A 26,335-nucleotide genomic window follows, 5' to 3' on the forward strand; every position below is an offset into this window, starting at 1 on the left:
GCAGGCTCTGGCGCTGGTTCAGCTGGAGTCACTGGTCCTTCTGGTTCGTCTGGATTCTTCAGAACTCTGCCTGGTTCTTCTGGACTCTGGGCAAACTGGTCAAACTGGACAGACTGGGCCCATAACCACTGTCAGAGCGCGGTTTGGATAAGCACACACACAGCAGAAGACCCACGTAGAAGCACTGGTACCAGTAACGAGGCTGGAGACTTCAGCTATCTATAAAAAGGTTTACTTACGAACGGAAGACTCTCACAAGACGATATACATACAGACAGAGTGCAGAGAGCAGATAACCAGAGAGAGAATACAGGAAGCAGAAGGCTATATATAAACACCTCTGCTGTATGATACAACACTCAGTTAACTCTTTACACACTTGCATAGTGGACAGCAGACAGTGCATGATGCAATCGCCAGCTCACATTGCATCACTATAACTCAATTACATTTAAACAAACCTATGTACAATCATTCCCTCTTCAACAAGGGTTTCCAGCAGTAGCCACCAGCATCCGGGAGACTTTTTTATACTTTTTGCAACAGTCTTCCCCTTATTGTTAGTTACATGATTTCTAACCCCTAAATAAACATGTTTATCCTCAACTTTTGCTTCCTCAAATTTCTTTTTCTCCCCTTTGAGTCTTTTCCTATTGCTTATGCCCTCCATAGCCGGCCCAATGCCCTTTTGAGCCACCTGACTCTTGCGGCCCCCATGGCCCTCCATGGCCCCTGAAAGGGGCTCATTATTTATTTATTTATTTATTTCCCACATTTATATCCCATCCTTCTCACCCCGAAGGGCACTCAGGGCAGCCTTACAACAGGGAGCAATTCGATGCCAACAACATACAATTCCAAAAATAAATCATTACAATTAAAAACCAGGCAATTAAAACATCAATTATTAAAACATCCATTAAAATAATGCAAATTCAAATCATAGTCCAAGGCCTGTCTTTTTCTCAATCACAGTAATTTATTCTCATTATTGCACTGCTTTACTTACGGCTCAAATGCTTGGTCCCACAACAACATCTTAAGTTTTTACCTGAAGGTCGGAAGGGAGCGGGGTGACCTGATTTCATTGTGGAGAGAGTTCCGCAGATGAACCACCACCACTGAGAAGACTACACACCATGAGTAGAGGAAAACTATACACAATGAGTAGAGGATATATGTGCCCTTTGATTGCAGCAGGCTTTGTGGTAAAAGGCAGGTTAAAGCCCAATATCTGCACTGTCATTTAGATGTCTTTCCAGAGAACCTTGGTGAAAGATTTCACCAATATTTCCATAAAATCAATGGAAGCCAGAGATCGGGGAAGTTGGGTGTACACAGGTTGGCAGATTACTATTGTTGGGATCTTGTGCAGGATTGTCCTGGCAGATTCCACTCTTGGAAGTCTTGCAAAGAGAAATTATTTGTGTCAAATGGCTGGAAAGTTTGTATCACAAATCTGTGCTTTTTGGTATGACAATAAATAGATTTCATGTTGTACATTTTTCTTTGCATTTTAATGCTTTCTTCATGCTTTAAAGTTGTTAATTTAAACTACCTTCAAATATCCTGATTTTGTTTATGGGCAAACCAGAGTGATATATGGCATCTGTTCTGTATCTCAGTGGGTTCTGGAATCAGTGGGTCAAGATATACCCAGAGAGAATAAGATCTATAGAAAGAATGGAAAAGAATTAGACCTCAGGAAGATACCAGGAAGTCAAAATAAACCACTTTTTTCTTCTTTTTTCTCTACTAGTTATTATTTCTGTCACTACTATCTATTTTTAGTACCTTTCTTTAAGTCTAAGTGCATACAAAATCTTGAAGATTATAGTTTTTTTAACTATATAATACATTATTTAGAAACATGTAATTATCTCTTTTAAGATAACCAAATTCTGTAAATAATATCTAATATACTCATATCATGCTAGACACGATGGACTAGACATCTTTCTTTCTTTTTCTTTTCCTTCTATCTTCTTCTTACCATATCCTTTTCTTTTCTTAATTTCTTTAACTCTATATTTTATCATTGTAACATAAAATAAATCTTATTTAAAGAGCATATTTTAAAAAAAGATATACCCAGGTCTATCATTTGAGGCACCAAATGTGTGTTGGCCAGTGGTGTGTTTAAACGGACCAAACCACATTCTGCTCTCTACAATTGAGAGTGAATCTGCACTATAGAAGGAATGCCGTGTGACACTGCGTGAACTGTCATGGCTCAATGCTATGGAATCCTAGGAGTTGTAGTTTTAGCAAGGCTTTTAGCCTGCTATACGAAAGTATTAGAGAACATAACCTATTAGGAATATATTCATAACCTGTTAGGATTATGATACCAATATGGTTAGATATTGGTGCAGAGTAACAAAAATGCAGAAGTCTAGGTGTTACATTGGTACATTTGAGGGATGGCACAGCGAAGATACAGCTGGATCCTAGGAAGTTATGGGTTTGGATAGAAGGTGGACTGGCTGAGATCGTAGAAGGGTAGCAGCTGGAGGAGGGATTGGTGTGGCGTTGGCCAACTCCAGCTCCAATGAGGATTCGCAGCAACAAGGTTCAGCTGTAGATAGGGCGTTAGCTGGCTCAAGCTCAGAGGAGGACTTGTAAATAAAAGTAAGTTTGTTGCTAATGTAACCTTGCAATCAGTAAGGTGTTTGTTGGGCGCTTTCGGGAAGTCTGTTTCAGAAGATGTGTTTGGAAGACTGCTTTGGGACCTGCCGGCTTGCCTCCGCCGCTTTGGCTCTTTGTGGACTGGAATTCGGTGATTGGGACTTCTCCCTAACGACGCGGATTGGAACTCGATGCCTGTGACTTCTTCCTAATGACGCGGACTGGGACTCGATGCCTGTGACTTCTCCCGAACGATGCGGACCGGACGTGGCGGCTGTGACTTCTCCTTTACGACACAGATTGGCTTCACAAGGACGTTTTGGGGCACAGTGTGGCCGCTGGTTGCTGCGGGTTGTTGCTGGTTGCTTTCCTGTGTTTGCTAAGCTCCAACGACTAGGTGGAGTGAGTTTCCAGCCATTTCGGTGTAGTTTGTTTTAATCCAGATTATTTTCCAGGATAATCCAGATTATATCCCGAGTTGAGGTTTTTTGAGTTCTTTTTGGACATTGTTATTTCACATTGAAGAGAATGTGTTTGGGCCCTTTTTGGTTACTTTCTTGGCTCTTTTGTGTTGTTTTGCAATAAACTGAGTTTTTTATATTGGCTGGCGTCTGACTCGTAACACTAGGGGTTTATGTGAGCAGAGGTGAGAAAAAGCAAAATAGCCAGCCTCCCTTTCCCTTTAAAAAGTCATGCGCATAAAATAAGCATCAGAGACATCAAAAGTAAAATAGTGAAATATGTTTACTTACAAACTTGTATGATGATGGTCATACAGGTAAAAACATCTTAGTTCCAAAAGAATACAGTTCAGGATACTACATATCTCTTAACAAGAAGTAACATCAGCATGGCATGGTCAAGAAAAGGATGAAGAGCAGGAAGAGGCAGGATGAGACAGGAAGAGAGAGAACAAAAGAAAGTCTCTGCTTTTGAACTCCAAATTCTAAAGGCATATGTAACTTCCTGTATGTCTCTGAGGTCGAGAAAATGCTCCCTGCACTTGACCTAATCTGACCTGCAGCAGGGAGTTCCACAGATCCAGAAAAGAGCCCTGTTGAACCAGTCAGCTATGAAATATGTGTGTTCCAGCAGCAGCTCTCAATGTGTCTGAATCTCTTCTTCTGCCTCCCCCTCTAACCTTAAACATTGTAACTAATCTATATCTATATATATAATAAAAGTGAATGTTTGTATCAGCGTTTTGATTGGTCGGGCGGTGTATGTGCTCGCGTTTTGATTGGCCTGGCGGAATATGGGTCAGCTTTCTGATTGGCTGGGCAGAATGTGCCAGCTTTCTGATTGGCCGCCATTTTCATAGGCCACTGGGATCGCTGAGGGAAAAACTACTACCAACTGGCTTCGTTCGACCTACTTCTCTCCTCAGAACGACGCTAGCTTTGGGACAGTTAACAGCCTTCGGCTTACACTTTGGTAATCAAAAACACCACTGCCACCACCAGGAAGGCCGGACCTGGACCAAACTTGACACACATCACCCCTACGACCCATGAACCCACTGACAACGGATGGCCCCCTTTGGCCCCTCTGCTGACATGTTTAAGGCCTTCCAGGCTGGCCCCATGCTGTTAGGCCCAAAAGGAGGATCTTGGGCTGATGGAAGTAGCACCACATCAAGTAGGAAATAAGGTACCACGTATAAAGTGGGGAGGCAAATTTAACTAATTTACGACGTTGGAATGAGGAAGTACCGTCACAGTGGATGATGAAGCAGCTGCTCCTCCCTGTGGCCAGAATCGAACATCCCCTCAGGAGAAGGTTAAATTGCCTCTGCGTCTGTGTCTGTCTCGGTTCTGTGTGTGTATGGGCATTGAATGTTTGCCCTATATGTATATAATGTGATCTGTTTATATATATATAAATGGTTCTGTTTATATGGTTATGCATTTTATAATAGCTTTATTCTTAAAATCCAAAATCCAAAAATGCCCATTTCTACCAAATGAACCCAGGCAACATCAGGTACTTAGGCAACATTATTTATTTATTTATTTACAGTATTTATATTCCGCCCTTCTTTCTCACCCTGAAGGGGACTCAGGGCGGATCACATTATATACATATAGGGCTAACATTCAATGCCCATATACACATAGAACCGAGACATCCACTGTGACAACACTTCCTCATTCCAACGTCATAAATTAGTTAAATTTGCCTCCCCACTTTATAAGTGGTACCTTATTTACTACTTGATAGATGCAACTATCTTTCGGGTTGCTAGGTCAGCAACAAGTGGGGGCTATTTTTTTTAATTGACGGGTGCTCACCTCGCCACGGGATGGCCTCGAACTCATGACCTCATGGTCAGAGTGATTTATTGCAGCAGGCTGCTCACCAGCCTGCGCCACAGGATGTTGTGGATGTTGTCCATCTACAACCTTATGCATTTTATTAATGGGATAATTCATTTTAAAAAAATTAAAATCCCCTTTCAAATAACCCGGGCATCGCCAGGTACCCAACCAGGTATATAGTAATAAATGTCAGTGTTTGTGGGTATGTATGTTTGTATGTACATATGTATGTATGCGGCGGTGTATACTTCCGCCCTGGGATCTGACTCCCACAGACCACTGCAACCCCTCATAAAAGATGCATCTGGAGCAGTTTGGACAAGGATGGACCACGGATGAAGGAATTTGCAGTACCATCACCTGCTTTACAGACCACACAACCCCCACCAATGACAGACTAGGACCAATCTTGGAACACAAACTCCCTATGACTTTCAACCCTGGAGAATTTGGTAAATGATGGAACATGGATGATAGGATCTGAAGTACCTTCACCCACATCCAGAGACTATTCCTAACCTCCTCAGTCATGTATCTGTACCAAAGACTGCACAGACCCCCATGACTCCTCTTATATACTGCTGAGGTTTTTGGGAGGATTGACCACAGGCGATGGGATTTCCAGTACCTTCAGCCCCATCCAGAAACTACTGCAAACCCCATCGGCCATAGATCTGCATCAATGGGCCCATTCATAATATCCAAAACAACTCAATGTCCGCTACTAATAACCCGGGCACCGCCGGGCCCCCAAGCTAGTCCCTAATAAAAGTTTCAATACCTTTTAACCTTCTCTTCTCATGGTAGTTATTATGTATCTCTTTCTTGACTCCAGCATGAGAGCTTTCCCTTTTTTCCACTTGAAACTAGCCTCTCATAATATACTCTCTTCCCTCTCAGGTTGCTGGCAGTCGCCAGCAGCTGGCTAAGCGTGGTTCCTTTAAACCGCAGTTATGGAGATCCCAGGACCTCCGTAACCACGCATTAACAGATTGACACCAAATTCACACCACTTCTTTCTGAACTAATCCTAAGCATAACTGCTATCCTGCTTTTTGCATTTGGAACTCCTCCGCTCCAGGAATCACCTTTATTCCTATAAGAGTCAAATTTAAAGAGACGACAGCTGATTATCAAAGGAACCTCTCTACCGCTGTGCTGATGTATCACTGCCGTTCCCTCAGATCGTGAAGTTCGGACTGCATGGTGGGCACGGAGGGGGGATCACCCAAAGGTCTCCTCATGCCCCGGCCAGCGATCACCACCACCATTGACCCTTTTAAAATGGACTTTGGCCAGCTTGGACTTGATTCATGGACACTTATTGAAGCCTTTCCTTTTCCTTGGATTTCATGCCTTCCTATGTGACTTATAAGATTACACTTACTCTTTGGGGGTGGGAGTGGGTGAATATGATTCCTGATCCTCTGAATGTATCCTTATATGTGTCCTTTCCCCGTATCCCCCATATATGATCTATTATATGAAATACTAGCTGTGCCCGGCCACGCGTTGCTGTGGCGTTATCTGGTGGTGTTGGTGAGAAATTTGAGTTAGTGGTGGTATTGAATGTCTGTTGTATGGTTGCCTTTATGTTTAGTATGTATTTGGTTGTTTGTGTAATGTGAAAGTGGTGAGAGTAGAGGGGGTCTTTGTCGCTGTGTAGTATTGTATAGTATGCATACATTGTCCAAGTATTGTGAATGGTTAGATTGTGTCTTGGTGCATAGTAGAAAGGGTTGGGGTGGATGGCCGTTAGGGGTGTGTCCAAATTATTGGATGGTATAGTTCTATGATTATTATTAATATTATTGTTGCTGTTATCATCATGATTATTATCTTTATTATCATCATTATTATTATATAGTGGGTGGATGGCCATCTGTCAGGAGTGTTTGATTGTGTGGTCTTGCATGGTAGAAGGAGGTTGTACTGGATGATTCTTAGGGCTGTCTGGAAACATGAAGATTCCGTGATATTGTTATTAGCATTATTATTATGAAGAGGCTGTATGGCCATCTGTTGGGAATGTTTGGATTGTGTTTTCCATGGCAGGAAGGGGTTGGACTGGATGGGCTTTAGGGGTCTCTCCTATCTCTGTGAGTGTAGGATTCTATTATTATTTTTATGGTGGAGATTGTGGAGATATTGGATGGCCATCTGTCAGGAGTGTTTGGATTGTGTGGTCTTGCCTGGTAGAAGGAGGTTGTACTGGATGATTCTTAGGGCTGTCTGGAAACATGAGGATTCCATGATATTGTTATTAGCATTATTATTATGAAGACGCTGTATGGCCATCTGTTGGGAATGTTTGGATTGTGTTCTCCATGGCAGGAAGGGGTTAGACTGGATGGCCTTTAGGGGTCTCTGCTATTTCTGTGACTGTAGGATTGTATTATTATTTTTATGGTGGAGATTGTGGAGATAAGCACCAAAACATCATGTTAGACAACACATTTGGTAGAAAAAGTAGTTCAATATGCAGTAATGTTATGTTGTAAATACTGTATTTAGGAATTTAGCAGCAAAATATCATGATATATTGAAAACATTGACTACAAAAATGGCTTGGATAATCCAGAAACTTGGATAAGCGAGGCTTGGATAAGTGAGACTCTACTGTAAATAATTCGGATGATGGGCGGGCGCTAGGATCCAGGGGACAGCCTTTTCCCATTGCCTGCCTTTCCTCTCCCCTGCCGGCCATGAGGCTTTCTCTTTCCCTCCCGGCATGGCTCCCAATGGTGCGTTGTGGGTTCTGTCCATGTGGAGGTGCATGACGTGATTTTGCGTTGTTTCAACCTTAAGGCGTGGATGATGGGTTGTGTTGTCAAATTTCGAGGTTGGGGGGCCTTTACTTTTGTTGTTTTGCTTGGTGCCGCGATTCCATCACCCTTTGATATATATAGATTAAGATCCACCTCCATTTGACCTCAGCTGCCGCATTCCTGAGAGGGGAAATCCTCTTACAAAAGGACTCAATCAAACACATTTGCATGAACAATGAACAATGGACGTTCCTCCCAAACCTCAGAGCAGACCATTTGAGTGTGGTGCCCGCTTGGTATTGTCTTGTCATATTCAGATCTGGGATGATTTCGCCTTCGGAAAGCCAAGATCGTCCTAACTGTGTTGTCGAAGGCTTTCATGGCCGGGATCACAGGGTTGTTGTATGTCTTTCAGGCTGTGTGGCCATGTTCCAGAAGTATTCTCTCATGACGTTTCGCTCACATCTATGGCAGGCATCCTCAGAGGTTGTGAGGCATGGATAAACTAGGCAAGGAAAGGAAAAAATATATATCTGTGGAGAATCCAGGGTGTGACAAGAGCCCTTTGTCAGTTGGAAGCCAGCGTTAATGTTTCAGTTAATCACCCTAATTAGCATTAGAAAGGTTTGTCTCTTGCCTGGGAGGCATCCTTTGTTCAGAGTCATTAGCTGTCCTTGGGGCTCCTCTGCCCTCAGAGTGTTGCTTCTCATCTACTGTTCTGATTTTTGAGTTTTTTAATACTGGTAGCCAGATTTTGTTCAGTTTCATGGTTTCCTCCTTTCTGTTGAAGTTGTCCACATGCTTGTGGATTTCAATGGCTTCTCTGTGTAGTCTGACATGATAGTTGTTGGAGTGGTCAAGCATTTCTGTGTTCTCAAATAATATACTGTGTCCAGGTTGGTTCATCAAGTGGCTGATTTCTCTGGTTGAGTGAGTCTGCAGTGCCTTTCATGTTCTTTGACTCGTGTTTAGGCGCTACATTTGGTGGTCCCTATGTAGACTTGTCCACAGCTGCATGGTATCCGGTAGACTCCTGCAGAGGAGAGAGGATCCCTGTTGTCTTTCGCTGACCGTAGCATTTGTTGGATTTTCTTTGTGGGTCTGTAGATGTTTGTAGGTTTGCTTCTTCATCAGTTTGTCTATGCGGTCAGTGGTTCCCTTGATGTCTGGTAAGAACACCTTTCCTCTGGGTGGATCTTTGTCTTGACTCTCATGGCTTGCTCTTGGCCTTGCAGGTCTTCTGATGTCTGTGATGGAGTCTCCATTGGCCTATAGAGCCCAGTTGAGGTGGTTTGGTTCACCTTGGAGGAGGTGAGGTTCGTACATTCTTTGTGCACGGTCTGTCAGGGCTTTGATTGTGCTTCTTGTTTTGACTTGGGTGATGGTTTGAGTTTTTATGAAGGTATCTATCGGTGTATGTAGGTTTTCTGTAAACTGTGTAGCCCAATTGTTGATTGGGTTTGCGGATGACCAAAACATCTAGAAATGGCAGTTTTCCTTCCTTTTCTTTTTCCATGGTGAATTGGATGTTTGGGTGGATGCTGTTAAGGTGGTTCAGGAACTTGCTGAGTTCTTCCTCTCCATGGCTCCAAATGGTGAAGGTGTCATCTACAAATCTGAACCATACAGTTGGATTTTTTGGTGCTGTTTCTAGCGCCTGTTTTTCAAAGTGTTCCATATAGAAATTTGCTACTGGGCTGAGAGGGCTCCTCATGGCCACTCCATCTTTCCGTTCATAGAATTCATTGTCCCACTGAAAGTAGCTAGTGGTGAGGCAATGGTGAAACAGGGCTGTGATGTCTTCTGGGAAGTTTTGTTTGATTAGTGTGAGGGTGTCAGCTACTGGGACCTTGGTAAATAGGGACACCACATCGAAGCTGCGAACTATATCAAGGACTCAACACACTTCATAGAAAAGATCAGCAACCTCAAGCTAAGCACCAAGGACATCCTGATCAGCTTCGATCAGTGGGACAATGGATTCTATGAACAGAAAGATGGAGTGGCCATGATAGAGTTACAAGCTGAGTAGATGCAGGGAATGTCGTGGATGGAACGTATCTGGATTTCAGGAAGGCTTCATGAGGAACGTCTGAAAGAGCTGGGCATGTTTAGCCTGCAGAAGAGAAGGCTGAGAGAAGACATGATAACCATGTATAAATATGTGAGGGGAAGTCATAGGGAGGAGGAAGCCGGCTTGTTTTCTGCTGCCCTGAAGAGAGACTAGGACACAATGGAGCAATGACTCCAAACTACAGGAAAGAAAGGTTATTCCATCTGAACATGAGGAAGAACTTCCTGACTGTGTGAGAGAGCTATTCAATGGAACTCTCTCTCTGTCCTAGAGTGTGGTGGAGGTTCCTTCTTTGGAGGCTTTTAAGCAGAGGCTGGATGGTCATCTGTCAGAGGGTGCTTTAATTGTGATTTTCCTGCTTCTTGGCAGAAGGGGGTTGGACTGGATGGCCCACGTGGTCCCTTTCAACTCTATGATTCTATGGTTCTATCCCATTCCTCTTATATCTCTTCTTTCTGCATGTTTGGTCATTTGTTCAAGGAAGGCTTCATCCAGTTCTTCAGTCTGGTTTAGAGGCCTGTAGTAGACCCCCACAACTATATTTATTTCAGTCCTTATTCCCTTAATTTTTAAAAAATATTTTTAATTGAAGTTTTACCTTATAAGATAGAGTAAATTAACATCGAAAGAGTGAGAACATTTGATTGTATAGAAAGTAGGAAAACTGAGATTAAAAAAGGATCAAAAAGGAGAGAGAGAAAAAAACCAAAAAACAAAAACAAAGCTAGTGTCCATATTTATATAAAAATAAAAATAATAAATCTAAACAAATGGTGATATGAAAATGCAAAAGTACTTGGCAAAGAAACACACCAAAAAGCAAAAACAAAAAGCATTAGCACTGGCATTAAACACTTTGAATAAAATCGCTAGGTTAGAAGCAGATGACATTGGAAATGGTCTAACAAAGAACTGCCAAAAACTGTTAAAGTTAAACTAAACAATCATTGTTGTTCCAGTACAACAGTTGGAAAATGAAATAATAATAGTAGTAGTAGTAGTAATAGTCAGGATTTACAAGCAGTATGTCATCATTTGGTTAACAGAGAGATATAAAAGAATAATATAATGTGCATTTATGATAAGTCTATTTTTCATTGAGGCTACTAATTAGGCTTGCTCAAAAAATTCGATTCCTCCGTATGTCGTATGCAATTCGTTTGTTTTGTTGCTTTTGAAGCGATATTCGACGCGGATTTTCCCGTCGTGTGGATCCTGCGGTATTGAACCGTCATGGCCTATTTTTCTGATGTCATCGTATTTTTTTTCGGAAGCAAAGCAAGCATTTGCAAATCGCCCAAATTTGTTTTGGTGCACTGGGTCAACCTAGCCTGTTGTCTCCTCCCTGTGGCCAATCGGAGAGCACGTTGAACTTAGGGGAGGGGCTTGTACGTCCTCAATGAAAAGAGCCTGCAGGGTGCCTCGTGGCTCATTCGTGCTGGGGATCTGGAGAGGGTGGTTGGGCTTAGCTCAGTGTGGTTCCAGGCAAGATTTTTCTGCTGCGTCACAGACTAGCTTCCTTGCCAAAGAAGATTGGGAAAAGGGTGGGTGTTTTGGGAAAAGGGTGTTTTTTAAAAGGGCCTGTGGGGTTTTTTTCCCACCAGCTTCGTGTTTGCCCGCCAGCGCTGTTATTTTCCTGCTGCACCATATTGTCTGGGTGGGGGGTGGGGTGGGCTTTTAGTTTTTAGTAATATTTTTTCGGTTAAAGAATAAAAGTAAGGAGCACTTATTTCAGGAGCTTTTTTGGGGTTTCTGAGGAAACGTTTCTTTGTATATTTTTTAAGCATTAAGCAGAGTTACAAATACAGGAAGTCCAATTTTCCAATTTTCGTTTTGCAAAGTCTGGCATATACTAGAATTCCCCATGATCCCCATAAGACGAACTTGGGGATAAGGGGCCTGGAGTTTTTCCTTTGTTTGGTTCTATTTCAAACCTTGCTGGTCTCCTATAACACAGCAGCTCGTTTTGTAAAGTCTGGCATAGAATAAAATTCCCATTATCCCCATAAGAAGAACTTGGGGATAAGGGGCTCGAGATTTTCCTTTGTTTGGTTTTATTTCAAACCTTGCTGGCCTCTTATAACACAGCAGCTCATTTTGCAAAATCTCCACTCACTACTGACAGTGAGGAGGAGGAAGATGAAATAGTACCATCAAATCTTGGACTTTCTCGGGCTGCTGTTATGACGCCCACGACTCCAACCTCCCCCTGTCCCATCGGCAGCACTCAAAGTTCCCTGGGCATTGGCGCTGTGGCAATGGGAAGGCCAAGGTCTTATATTTGGGACCATTTTAATGTCCATGCTCAGCGTGCCACTTTGGCAGTTTGTAGGCACTGTGGGGCAAATATCAGCAGCAGGAGAGACCCGAGACATCTTGCAACCTCACGGTTGAGCTCTCACATGAAGCAGCATCACCCCACTATATTGATAGGAGGGGGAGCCGCAAGCCCTTGCAGTGGTAGCATAAGCACACAAAGTTCTCCTTGTTTAGAGGGTGGGAGGAAGACACAGGCCACCTTGGAGGATTGGGGTCTACCATTAGCCAGGAAGAGAACGTGGGAAATGTTACCCACACCCCACCACATAACCCAATGTGTGGGAGAGATGATGGCCCTCGATCACCATCCATTCCGCATGGTCGAGCAATATGGCTTTGTTCCCCTGATGGAACTCCTGTGCCCCCGCTACAAAATCCCCTCCCGTCACACCTTTTCCCTAACAGTTATACCCGGCTTTTATGAGGGCTGCAAGGAACGCATTGTCCAGATGTTGCAGAGCGTCATGGGAGGACACATCCATTTTACCTCTGATATTTGGTCGAACTTGGTAGGAGGCCATTCCTACCTCTCTCTGATGGCGCATTGGTGGGAGAAAGAAGGCAGTATGGATACATCCCATCATTGGGCACTCCTCACTATGGAGGTAGTTGATCGTGATCATAAGGCTGACACCATCTGCAGCTATCTTGAAAACATGATGCGGTGGATGTGGTGCAGGCCAAAAGAAATGAGGAGAGAGGCGCTCCTCTCGCTCCCGCCTTTGTCTCAAATGCGGCTGGTGGGGACGAGGGAGAGGGCCTTCTCGGCAGTGGCCCCCATCCCGGCTCTGGAACTCTCTCCCTAAGGAGATCAGGTTAGCTCCTTCTCTGCCCATTTTCCGTCGGGAATTGAAAACATGGTTGTTCCAGAGCGCGTTTAAATGAACAGGCCCAAAAGAGCCGTTATGAGAATACTTCTTTCTGTTTTGAAAGCATATGGCACTTTATTACTGCTACTTATTTCCATGATACAGCACTTTATGAAACCTGTCCCCACTGGGTTGCTTTTAATTACTCTGATTTTATCTGCTTGGATTTTAATGTATTTGTCCATTAATTTATTTTGTGTATTGTTGGAATGTTTTAAGTTTATGTTAAATATGTTGTTGTTGTTCAGGCTTGTCCCTGTTGTGAGCCGCCCCGAGTCCCTTCGGGGAGATGGGGTGGGATATAAAAATAAAGTTTATTATTATTATTATTTAGAGGGTTCATGGTGACTGACACTGGAAAAAATATGATCAAAGCGGTGGAAAATGCTGGCTTTACGAATGTTACCTGCATGGCCCACTTGCTTCACAATACCATCAAGGAAGGTTTAAAGAGCACCGAAGAGCAGCAGACCAACACCGCAAACATCGCCCTGCTGATCGAGTGCTGTAGAAAGATTGCGGGCTACAGTAGAGTCTCACTTATCCTTTGACCCAAATTTTGCCGGATGATATAGAACGAGCCCACTGGGCTTATAGAGGTAGAAAAAAACCCAGAGACATTTTGATCCGATTTTCAAGGGAGGCAACGAAGGAAAAGGTGTATAATCAGCTTCAGAAAATAAAAGACCTTACCTTGGTAGGTAAAAAGGTCTGGCCTCTCCTGGATCTTTCATCAGAGACATTGGATAAAAGAGCACAGATGAAAGAAATTACAAAAGTCCTAGAGAGGAAGAACCAGCGATATATTTGGGCTTTTCCTGCTACCCTGATCATCTATAAAGATGGAAAATTATATAAAGCTACTGATTTGGCTAGTGGAAAGACCATGCTTAGACTTCTGAGATTTTGTACAGAAGGGGGAGTATTGGATGAGATGGAGGAATCAGATAATGAAGAGGTTAATAGAAGTTTCAAAAGAAAGAAGGGGACTAAAAAGGCCAAGGACACTCTTCAGGCAGCTGGACAGATAAGATCAACAGAGCTGGAAGCTGCAGACAGAGGCGGGCAAATAGAATCATGCTCGACTCAGAGTATATTTGTTATTGGAGACTCGATGAATAGGGAAGGAGAGCAGGGACAAGATTTACAAGAGACTATAGACTTAAGAAATTTGAAGGAAATGGACTTAGATCAAATACAAACTTTGGAAAAACAATTGAGACAACTAAAAAAGCAAAAGCTGAAAGAGGAAACAAGGAGAATGGAAGCAAGATCCAAGATGTAAGGGGGAAAAAACCACTTTGATAAACTGGGTTAAATTTTTTTGCAGGAGTGGGAACTGGAGAAGGGCAACGCAGCCACCAAGAGGAGTCTGGGAAGGGAAGAGAATAGAACTTTTTGAATCTCGAGGGACAGGGAACTCACGAGGGGTAGCAATTCTAATCAATGAAAATGTTCTATTTCAGGAGCTTGATGTTCAAAAAGATAGGGAAGGAAGAAGTTTTCGTGAAAGGGAAGATAAATCAGGTTTAAATAACATTAGCTGTGATGTATGCACCTAATAGAAACACAAAACAGTATATATTGAATACAAAAAAGAAGCTGGATAATTATGCTGAAGGGACATTGATTTGGGCAGGTGATTTCAATTTGGACTTAACTAAAAAATAAATAAAAAGCAATAAATGAAAATAAGCTTAATATGGTGGATGCACATGCAAATCAAAGTATTAGGGATACCTTTTATTCAGCAAGACATAATAAATTTAGCTGTATAGATTACATCTTATTAAATAATGCAAGCAAAGCCCAAATAAAGAAGGTAGAAAGGAAACCAATATTTTTGTCAGACCACAGTCCTCTGATTGCAACCTTGGGATTGAGTAATGAGATTAGACAAAGAATTTGGAGATGTAATCCGGTGGTAACAGAAAAAGATGAATATAAATTGAAGCTTCAGGAGGAGATAAAAGAATATTATAGAATAAATGATATTGGAGAGTTATCTAAAACTGTGGTGTGGGACCTCATTTAAGAGGTCAGTGTATTAGTATTGAGTCCTACATAAGGAAACATTGGAGAGAGAAAAGAAAAATGTATAAAAGAAATTGAATCAATACAGAAACAATTGTATAGTATAGTATATAAGTAGTATATTAGGCAGAAAAAGAAAGAATTGGAATTAATGGATGAGGTGCAATGGAACTAAATGAGACAGAGTGTGAGGCAACAAATTAATGGATGGGGTGCAAAATCAATGAAACAAATGGTGAGATATTTAAAGAGGAGAAAGGAAAAGTCATGTATAACAAAACTTAAAGATAAAAATGGATTGGTGAAAGATGGGAGAAAGGAACTAGAAGAAATAATGAGAGATTTTTACAGGGAGTTGTACCAAAAAGAATAGGTGAATAATTAAGAAATAAAATTTGGGAATAAAGTAAATGAGGAGGATAAAAACATGCTAAATGAAGAAATAACACAGGAAGAAGTAATTCAGGTAATTAAAGGACTGAAACAATATAAGGCACCTGGTATAGATGGATATACAGCAGAATTTTATAAGACCTTTATGCATGAGATGGTACCATATATGGCTGAAATGTTTAATGAGGTATATATGAGAGGTATTGTCCCGGAAACATGGAAACTTTCTGAAATTATTCCAGTTCTGAAGCCAGATAGACAACCAGAGCTCCCAGAATCATATCGTCTGATCCGTTTAGCAAACCAAGATTATAAGATATTCATGAAAATTATAGCAAATAAATTGGAAATTATTCTACCAAAGATTATAGGAGAAGACCAATATGGTTTGTTAAAGGGCGGAGTATAAGTGAACCAATAAGAAATGTTGTTAATGCGATTTGCCAAGCGACAAAAACAAAAAGAAAATGGTCAATTCTAAAGTTAGATGTGTATAAAGCTTTCGACAAAGTAAACCACGAATATCTGTATAGATTAGGTAAACAACTAAATCTGGAGAATAATTTTTGTGAAATGATTAAAAATGTATATAGGGAGAATACGGCTTGCATTAGAGTGAATGGACAAAGAACAGAAAACATTCAAATTGAGAATGGGACCAAACAAGGCTGTCAGTTATCTCCAATGTTATTTGCTCTGGTAATAGAACCCCTAGCATATAAAATAAGGATGGATGAAACATGGGAAGGGTATAAGTTTGGGAGGAAGGAGGAGTTGAGATTGAACCTATATGCGGACGATGCAATAATAAACACAGAGACCAAGGGAAATTATTAAATCAATGAAAATAATATTGAGGGAGTTTAAAAAAGAATCAGGGCTATCAGTAAATATGGAGAAATCAGAGATATTATTTATCAATACGCCCCCGAAGGAACAATTAGAGATAAGGAAGGAATCAGGATTAAAATTGGGTATTAAAAAGATGAAGTATCTGGGAATTTGCATATATAAGACACTTGATAAAATAATAGATGGAAATTATAAAATGGCATGGAAGAGAATGTTAAAACAAATGAGTAGGTGGAAGAATAAAAATTTGAGACAGATGTCTAGGATAAGGGCATTGAAAATATTGATAATTCCAAAAATGATGTATTTATTTCAGGCTGTCCCAGGAATTCCTCCCATGGCAAAATTAAAGGAATGGGATAGGAAACTAAATTATTGGGTTGAAGGGGGGAAGTAAGGAAAAAATTGATAATTGCAAAAGAAATGAAAGGGGGATGGGGCTGTCCATGCCTAGAGCTATATAGTGATGCCTTCCAAATCGAAAGAGCGATAGAATAACAAGTGACAAATAAAAAATGGGTGAGATTTGAAAAGGAAATGAATAGAGTTAATTGTGAAAAAATTATATTTAGAAAATGGGATAAGAGAAATATAGATAAATTAATAGGATCAATGAAAGGAACAATGCAAGTGTGGAAGAAATGGCAAGGGAGAATAAGTAGCTTAAAATCTAAAATATCAACAGTATGGATAATGAATAAGGATAAAGAATCAAATATGAATAGAAATATTCAAATATTGAAGGAAAAAGGAATAGAGAGAGTAGAACAACTATATGACAGAGAGGGAACGGTAAGAGAAAATAAAATTAAACAATGGCTTGGACAAGAAAATTGGTTACAGATAAGAGCAATCTGTGCATATTGCAAAATAAAAGAAAATATTAATATGGTTAAGAGAGAAGAGAATGCCTTTGAAAAGATAATAAGAGAAAAGGGAGAAGGAAAGAAGGCACAGGCCAGCAAAATATATACAATGCTGATAGAGGCTGATGGATGTATAATATGGGATCTGAAAAGTATGTGGGAAACGGAGTTGCAAATCACAGAACAAAAGATGAGAAATGTGAGACAATAGGGATGAAAAGGAATACTATAGTACGAGAAATAAGGAGGAAAATATTGCACAAATTGTATCGTACACCCTACAATAAAAAGGGGAGTAGTCAGTGCTGGCATGGATGTCATCAGAAAGGGCGGTTTATGCACATGATGTGGGAATGTGAATATGTACAATATTTCTGGCAGACTATGCAAAAAGAGTCAAATCCAATACTAAGAAATGAGTGGGTCATAACAAAGGAAATAGCGGTATTAGGGAAAAGAGAGGAAACGGGAAATAAAAGGGAAATAAAAGAAGCAATAATTGAATGTGCACAAGCAGTAATAGTATTAGGGTGGAAAGATAAATCAAAATGGTCAGTAAGTAAATGGTACCAATATATGGTGGAGCAAATGGAATTTGAAATTATGAATGTGAAACTAAATGTTGTAAAAACTAATGAAAATAGAACAAGAGAAATGGAAGAAAGATGGACAAGGGTAAAGAACTATATCATGAATCAATCTGGAGATCAAGCCATAAGAAATAAGATACAAATGTTATATAGTATATAGGATGAAAATGGATAAAGATAAAGATATAAAGATTATCTCACGAATAAACAAATATGTAAAAAGAAAACAATCCTCGTGTTGGTGGTGGGAATTGTAAATGTTTTGTATGTCTACGGTATGTATTTTTGTGTTTTAAAAAATAAAAATTTGTAAAAAAAAAAAGAGTCTCACTTATCCAACATAAACGGGCCGGCAGAACGTTGGACAAGCGGATATGTTGGATAATAAGGAGAGGTTAAGGAAAAGTCTATTAAACATCAAATTAGGTTATGATTTTACAAAATAAGCACCAAAACATCATGTTATACAACAAATTTGACAAAAAAAGTAGTTCAATACGCAGTAATGCTACGTAGTAATTACTGTATTTACGAATTTAGTACCAAAATATCACAATGTATTGAAAACATTGACTACAAAAATGCGTTGGATAATCCAGAACGTTGGATAAGTGAGACTCCACTGTACTTCCACAGGAGCACCAAGGCAGCCCGGGAGCTGAGAGAGAGACAGAACTTGGAATGGCTCCCGCAGCACAAGCTGCTCCAGGACGTCTCCACCCGGTGGAATTCAACCTATAAGATGCTGGCACGCATGGTCGAGCAGCAGAAGGAGGTCCACGGCATCTCCCTTTCCCCCCTTGCGCCTGCAAGCAAGCAAGAGTGGGAAACCATGTCCCAGCTGGTAGATGTCCTGAAGCCATTCAAAGATGCCACAGAGACCCTTTCCGAATCGAGAGCCCTTCTTAGCCAGGCGGTCCCCCTTGTCTTGGGGCTAAAGAGGCACCTTTTTTTTTAGTATTTAATCTCATTTATTTGACACAAACATATGTATAATACCAGATTATTTCTCATCACTCACACATTCCAAAAAGGCAAAGAATTGTTAGATTTATTTATTTATTTATTTATTTACAGTATTTATATTCCGCCCTTCTCACCTCGAAGGGGACTCAGGGCGGATTACAATGAACACATATATGGCAAACATTTAATGCCAAAAGACAAACAACATACATTAGACAGACTCAGAGGCATTTTTAACATTTTTCCAGCTTCATGATTCTGGCCACAGGGGGAGCTGTTGCTTCACCGTCCAGTAGTGGCTGTACTTCCTCATTCCTTTCCTCGTGTTTTGCTGGCAGTTTTATGGTGTTGTAAAATAGCCTCCCCGCATAAAGCGTCCCTAAATTTCCCTAATTGACACATGCAACTGTCTTTCGGGGCTGCATAGGTCAACAGCAAGCCGGGGCTATTAATGGTCGGAGGCTTAACCCGACCCGGGCTTCGATCTCATGACCTCTCGGTCAGTAGTGATTTATAGCAGATGGTTACCACATTAACACCAACTTTCCTTTGTTCCTTTAAGACACAGACAATGCCCAATCCTCTTCTTGGCATAATGTAAGAATTGCAGAAAACACTGTCCTTGGTAAACAAATATGCCAACCAGGATTACCCATTATATCAATTGCTGTTAAAGCATTGCTTTCTAATGCTTTGCTGTTGCGTTTGCACGGCTGGGGAAATGAGCCTACAAATAATTAGACTCTTGGTCTACTTTGAAAAAAGTTGAAAAATAATATCTTAGAAGAATGATTTTACTGTCCAATGAATCCTTTGCATTGATATACTTGTGCACTTTTCCACAGGGAAGCTTACAGAAGATATTGAAGAGTTAGTTGAAAGTTGGAGAGACATTCCACCCCAAGAGAATATCTTCTCCAGTGATGTCTCATTTAACTATGAACCACCCTGCCTGACTCACTCCCAATCATTTTACAGGTAGGCATGATCCACCTTGTAGGTTGAGATCATTGGGAGAGGCTCTGCTCTTGATCCCATGACCCATGCAAGCACGATTGGTGGGAACGAGAGACAGGGCCTTCTCAGTGGTGGCCCCGTATCTGTGGAACTCCCTCCCTAATGACATCAGGTCGGCCCCCTCCCTCCTGTCTTTTCGGAAAAAACTTAAAACATTGTTGTGGGACCAGGTATTGGTACTGCGGAAACGGGGGCCACTTCGCCAGAGAATGTCCAGCCAAAAAGAAGCCCGCCGCCCGTCTGGCGGCGTCATCCTCCGCGGAGGCGGAGGCTGCCGAGGCGGCTGGAACAAAGCCGGCGGGGGAAGCCAGTGACCGGGCGTAGAGGGGCTTGCCAACCCGGTCAAGAACTCCACTCAAGAGCCACAAACGGGGGTCCTATTTCTCCTGGTGGTCACGCTGTGGTCAGTGAAAAAAGGACCCGTCATGATCCATGCCATGATAGACTCAGGGGCAACAAACAACTTCATCGATAGAGACTATGCTGACTCTCTGGGACTACAATATCATGATTTCAAGAATGCCCGGGTGGTGCAAGCCATAGACGGCCGACCCCTGAAGACAGGTCCAGTAAGCCAATGGACCGAGCCCACCAGAATGTGGATAAGAGAACACATGGAAGAAATCTCCTTCTTCGTTACCGAGGTTCCCCATTTCCCCGTGATTTTGGGTATCCCGTGGCTGACACTCCACGACCCAAACATCTCCTGGTCCAACAGAGAACTGCAGTTCGCCTCAAGGTATTGCCAAAATCATTGTCTAGTAGCCAAGGTCTGCCATGCCACAGACGCAGAACCCATCATCACCTTGCCCAAGAAATATTCGGACTTTTGGGATGTTTTCAATGAAAAGGAAGCCGAGAAATTACCCCCACATAGACCCTATGACTGTGCCATTGACCTGGTGGAGGGGGCCCCAATTCCGCGAGGACATCTCTACTCCCTGACTGAACCAGAGCAAGAAGCTCTCAGGGAGTTTATAGAGTCAAACCTTCGCAAGGGGTTCATCAGACCCTCTCAATCCCCAGCCGCTTCCCCAGTGATGTTTGTGAAAAAGAAGTCAGGGGACCTACGCTTGGTTGTGAACTATCGGGCACTGAACAACATCACGAAGCGAAACCGCTACCCATTGCCATTGATCTCAGACCTATTGGACCGACTCCGAGGGGCCAAGGTTTACACCAAACTGGATCTTCGCGGGGCTTACAATCTAGTTCGTATAAGAGAAGGGGACGAATGGAAAACCGCCTTCCAGACCAAATTCGGATTATACGAGTCCCTAGTCATGAATTTCAGATTATCTGGAGCCCCCGTAACTTTCCAGCATTTTGTCAACGATATTTTCCAAGACTATCTAGATCGGTTCTTGATCATTTACTTGGACGACTTTTTGGTGTTTTCGAAATCACAAACGGAACACTATCAGCACGTCAGAATGGTGCTACAACGATTGCGGGATCATGGACTATATGCCAAGTTAGAGAAATGCGCCTTTGATTTGCAAGAGGTAGACTTCCTGGGATACCGCGTCTCGCCACTAGGACTCTCCATGGACCCGGCAAAGGTTTCGGCCGTATTGGAATGGCGGGCGCCAACTAACAAAAAGGAAGTACAACGCTTCTTGGGGTTTGCAAACTACTACCGCAAATTCATTCCAGAATTCGCTCGCTGGTCTGACCCAATCACCAGCTGCATCCGAGGGAAACAGCCTTTCCACTGGACAGAACAAGCTGAGAAAGGATTCCATCAGCTAAAGCAATTATTCACGACCCAGCCAATTCTTCAGCACCCTGATCCTAAAACCCCTTTTGTTGTGCAGGCTGATGCCTCCGATGTGGCAATTGGGGCTGTGCTCATGCAACCAGTGGGAGAACATCTCCATCCTTGTGCCTATTACTCACGACAACTAACAGCCCCAGAGAGAAATTATACCATTTGGGAAAAGAACTCTTAGCCATAAAGGCAGCCTTTGAAAATTGGAGGCATTGGTTAGAAGGGGCCAAATTTCCCATTGAAGTCCATACTGACCATCGAAATTTGGAACATCTAAGGACCGCACGGAAGCTAAACCAAAGGCAGCAGCGCTGGGCTTTGTTCTTTGAACGTTTTGACTTCCGGATCCATTATGTGACTCCGGCTCAGACCAAGCAAGCAGATGCCCTATCACGGAAACCAGAATATGCAGCAGGGCGCAGAGACACCTCAGAATCATGATTGCTGCAACCGGAGAACTTTGCCACGCTCACAGTGGGAAACACCAAATCCACTTCAATTGAGCCAATACCTCCTAACCCAGAATCCCTTTTCACTCAAGAGATTAGGGCCAGTCAACAGACAGATGCCTGGGCTCAAGAACAGATTCGCCAAGGACTACGTTTTCCTTTCTCACTCAAGAACGATCTATTATGCTACAGAAACCATGTTTACATCCCTCCAGGTCCCGGCAGAGAAAAGGCACTTCATTTGTGCCATGACAGCAAGCCAGCAGGACATTTTGGGCTATTTAAAACCATGCACTTGATCCTGCGAAATTTCTGGTGGCCCAAGATCCGCAAGGATGTGGAAAATTATGTCAATACCTGCCCTGTATGCCAGCGTTCCAAGACACGAAGGGAGAAGCCGTCAGGGCTACTGCATCCCCTCCCCACTCCTTCTCGCCCATGGGAGACAATTTCTGCGGATTTTATCACTGATCTACCACCCTTCCTTGGATTCACCACGATTCTAGTAGTGGTAGACCTTTTCACCAAGTTGGCCCATTTTATCCCCTGCGATGGCCTTCCCACGGCCAAAGAGACTGCAGATTTATTCCTTCAACATGTATTCCGACTACATGGATTGCCTAAGAGTTTGGTCACTGACCGTGGATCTCAATTCACCTCTCGTTTTTGGAAAGCCCTGCAGAAACTATTGGGCATAGACTCTCGTTTATCTTCAGCTCACCATCCCCAAACAGATGGGCAAACTGAGCGCACCAATGCCACTTTGGAACAATACCTTCGCTGTTATGTTAACTACCAACAAGACAATTGGGCTTCCCTATTACCTCTGTCAGAGTTTGCTTACAACAACGGTGTCCAGAATTCAACTAAAGAAACCCCATTTTTTGCGAATTATGGTTTTCATCCTCGTTTCTTTCCTCCCATCATGGAGACCTCAGAAGTCCCTGCAGCAGAAGATTGGCTACAGGAACTCACAGCGGTGCAAGAACTCTTGCACCAGCAACTTGATCAAGCCAAGGAGGACTACAAATGCCACGCTGACAGCCATCGCCAGCCGGGCCCCGATATCAAGGTAGGAGATTGGGTTCTGTTGTCCACTCTCTTTTTGCCCTCCCACTGTCCCTGCCAGAAGTTAGATGCCCGTTTCATTGGTCCCTATCCAGTGGTGGCGCAACTTAACCCCGTGACTTTCAAGCTCCAACTTCCGCGCTCCATGTGCATTCATCCGGTGTTCCACCGTTCCCTGCTCCTTCCGGCGGATGGTGTACGCCCCGACGCGAACCGGCCGCCCCCCGCCCCTGTTCTAGTGGACGGAGAGGAGGAGTTCGAGGTTCAGGAGATTTTGGATTCTCGCTTCCATCGCCGCCGCCTTCAGTATCTCATTGACTGGGTGGGTTTTGGCCCCGAAGAACGCTCCTGGGAAGACGCTTCCATAGTCCATGCCCCCGACCTGGTCCGCCGCTTCCATCAGGCCTACCCTTCCAAGCCGCGGCCCCGCGACCTTTGGGGACGGGCCCTGAATGAGGGGGGCCTTGGGAGAGGGGATAGTGTGATGCCTCATGGGCCCTGTAGTCCTGTTCCTAGTACTATTGTGGCAGATGAAGATGAAAACATGGGGTTTTCGCCGGTTCAACAAGAGCCGGAGTCTCTTCACCTGCCGGATGTTGATGTTTGCCCTCAAGAATTCAGTAAAACAGGCCTTGGACAGGACTCCCCTCCGTTTCCCAGGAAGGAATCTTATTCTAGAGACAGAGGAGTCAGAGAAGCAAATCGGAGGAGTTTACGGATCGCTGCCAAACAACAGGCTGATTAGGCCTGCTTCCCTTGGGAAATTCTAAGGAGTCTTGCATCTGGACAGAGTTGGGTTTCGCTTCTTGTTCTCTAGGGAAAGAGAGTTGTTGGCGGGAAAACGAGACCCAATATAGGTGTTTGACGTGGGAGATTCTTTGCGGAGTCAATTGATCAGCTTCAGGAGAGAGATCGTGTGTGGACTTCGTAACCCCAGTTCCTTGCTTTCCGGATCAAGTATTCAAGCCTTTGCCTTACCTTGCTGTTTATCCACGGACCCTGTTCCTCGCTTCACGTTTTGCCTTGTTTCTAGTCACGGACCTAGTCAAGAACCAAGTTTATTTCCAGCCTTGTTGTCAAGCTTCATTGGACTTCTAAGACTCTGACATTTCCCCACACTATTGCTTGGCAAAAGTGTGTGTTTCGGTCAAGTGGATTAAAACTTTGAACTCTAATATCATTTATTGGACAATACATTTTTGGACTATATTTGACCTCATTTGAAAGGTCTGCTTCTGAACTATATTCTTCACTTGTTTTTATTGCTTTTATATATTTCCTTAATAAAGATATTAGATATAGATTGGCCTCCGTGTAAGGTTATTGGTGCCCAGTAGCCAGGGGTCTGACAGTATTCGAGCAGCAGTCTTAGTAAGAATGATTTTTGTGACTGATAATGGACAGACTCTGGATTATGACTTGAACTTATGTAATTTTAAATGGATGTTTTTATAATGGATGCTTTAATTATCTGTTTTAACTGTAATTGTTTTATAACTGTTGTGTTTTTGGCATCTACTGACTCCCGGTTGTGTCCATTAGCAGCCGTTTTTGCAGCCTTTCTTGGGTATCACCTCAAGAGGGAGGCCTCTTATGGCTTGGGATCCGCAGTGCATATATTTTTTAATATATTTTTTTATTGAAGTTTTACCTTATAAGATAGAGTAAATTAACATTGAAAGAGTGGGAACATTTGATTGTATAGAAAGTAGGCACCTTGAAATGCTTGGTGCCGGTCGAACACTGGACTCCCTGGCTGGCCCACTGACACCTCCGGTCCAGGAGGTGGTGGTGAGGTTGTCCTTTGCTATACAGAAACACCTTGAGCCACTTCTTACCAGCAAGGTCCATATGCTGGCGGCTTTGTGCGATCCTTGGCTAAAGTACACCGTCTACCTCAAAGACTTTACCGTATGGAAGGCCCAGCTAGTAAACCTTGTGAGGGAGGTCTTTGCTGCCAGGGTGGGGGAAATGGGCCCAGTGGCCCCTCTACCGGAGATGCCTGCCACCCCCAGCACTAATGGAAGTGGCGAGAGTGACAGTCCCGGGGAGCCGGCCGGGGGTTGCCGTAGGGTAATGGGTCTCCAGCAATGACAAGGAAATGCTTTCTTTGCGGAGATGATGGCCATACTAGCCCGCTCAGAAGATACCTCTTTGCTGGCTTCGGTGCAAAAGGTAGACTCGGCCGAGTGCTTAGTCAACCGGTACTTTGAGGAACCTCCAGAGATAATTTCCTGTGATCCATTGGCCTACCGGGTTTCACGTGATCACATCTGGCCGGATCTATCACACGTAGCCCGCCAGTTTCTCAGCTGCCCGCCAACCAGCGTGCAGAGCGAAAGGGTCTTCAGCCTTGCGGGTGATGTAGTCACACCCCACCGCAGCTTGCTGGACACACAAACAGTTGAGAAACTGGTCTTGAAGGCCAACCTTCCCGTGTTGAATTTCCCCGAGTTGGATTTTGACACTCATTCCTCCTAGAACAACAATACTCTTCCTTTAAGCTGCTCTGTTTCTGGTTTATTTTGGCAACTTGGGGGGAGGGGGGTTAGTCCCTTTTCCTTATGTCCCACACCTCTCTCCTCCGTTCTCCAAAGCTATCCTAGTTCACAGTTCTCCCTTCCGTCCCCCAGAGTTTTCCTGTCCGTCTTAATCATCACACACACACCGTTCTCTGCTTGCGTTTTCGGAGACACCCATCCCTAGGGGGCAGTCCCTGCAGTTTGTCTAAGTTTTGTTTTGCTTATTAAGGCTTCGGGTTGGGAAGAAGTAAATTCAGATAGATATTCAAGGTGAACTTAGTGTATAAAACCAATGTAGGAAATGCATCCGCTTTGGGTACAGTTTAAAATAAATACAGATTTAAATCAACTCTCGATCCTTTTTTTAAAATTTTGGCGAAAGTGTATGTATGTATGGTCTAATCCAAATCCTCGCAGTTGCTCTTGAGAAAGGATAGTGTTGAAATTGATGAAGTTCCTTTAAAAAAAATCAGGAAAAAGAATACAGTAGAGTCTCACTTATCCAAGATAATGGGCCTGCAGAAACTTGGATAAGGAGAGATTAATGAAAAGCCAATTAAACATCCAATTTGGTAATGATGATTTTACACAGGAGAGGGGGCGTATGGCTTTTTTCCTGGCAGAAACATGGTGGAGTTGCACCGTGGGCAGGAGAAGGTCATTTCCAAAATGACATTTTGTGGGCCTAGGCCGGCCAATGGTTGCCAAAATCAATCAACCGCCAGTACAATTCAATCAACTTCATAACTGCAGCATATGGCTCCCTGGAACCCTCCCAGAATTTCACCTTTTTTTGCACCAGGTGTACAGGTGCCGCCCGCCTGTTTGCTT

At 43.0% G+C, this 26,335-nt stretch overlaps 1 protein-coding gene across 1 annotated transcript; it reads left to right on the top strand.

Annotated features, from left to right (window-relative positions):
* Positions 1-4,346: 4,346 nt before the first annotated feature.
* LOC134299250 (zinc finger BED domain-containing protein 4-like) lies at positions 4,347-25,853 on the top strand. The gene is made up of 2 exons (XM_062981488.1): positions 4,347-19,655; positions 23,800-25,853. Exon 1 carries the CDS (start codon positions 11,972-11,974, stop codon positions 12,911-12,913), a length of 942 nt encoding a protein of 313 aa, XP_062837558.1. The 5' UTR covers positions 4,347-11,971; the 3' UTR covers positions 12,914-19,655; positions 23,800-25,853.
* Positions 25,854-26,335: the final 482 nt, after the last annotated feature.

The sequence above is a fragment of the Anolis carolinensis genome, chromosome 5 (assembly GCF_035594765.1).
Source record: "Anolis carolinensis isolate JA03-04 chromosome 5, rAnoCar3.1.pri, whole genome shotgun sequence".
Lineage (NCBI taxonomy): Eukaryota > Metazoa > Chordata > Lepidosauria > Squamata > Dactyloidae > Anolis > Anolis carolinensis.

Bases quoted from the DNA above. Each gene is read 5' to 3' on its own strand.
- LOC134299250 (XM_062981488.1), top strand. From the start codon at position 11,972: ATGACGCCCACGACTCCAACCTCCCCCTGTCCCATCGGCAGCACTCAA.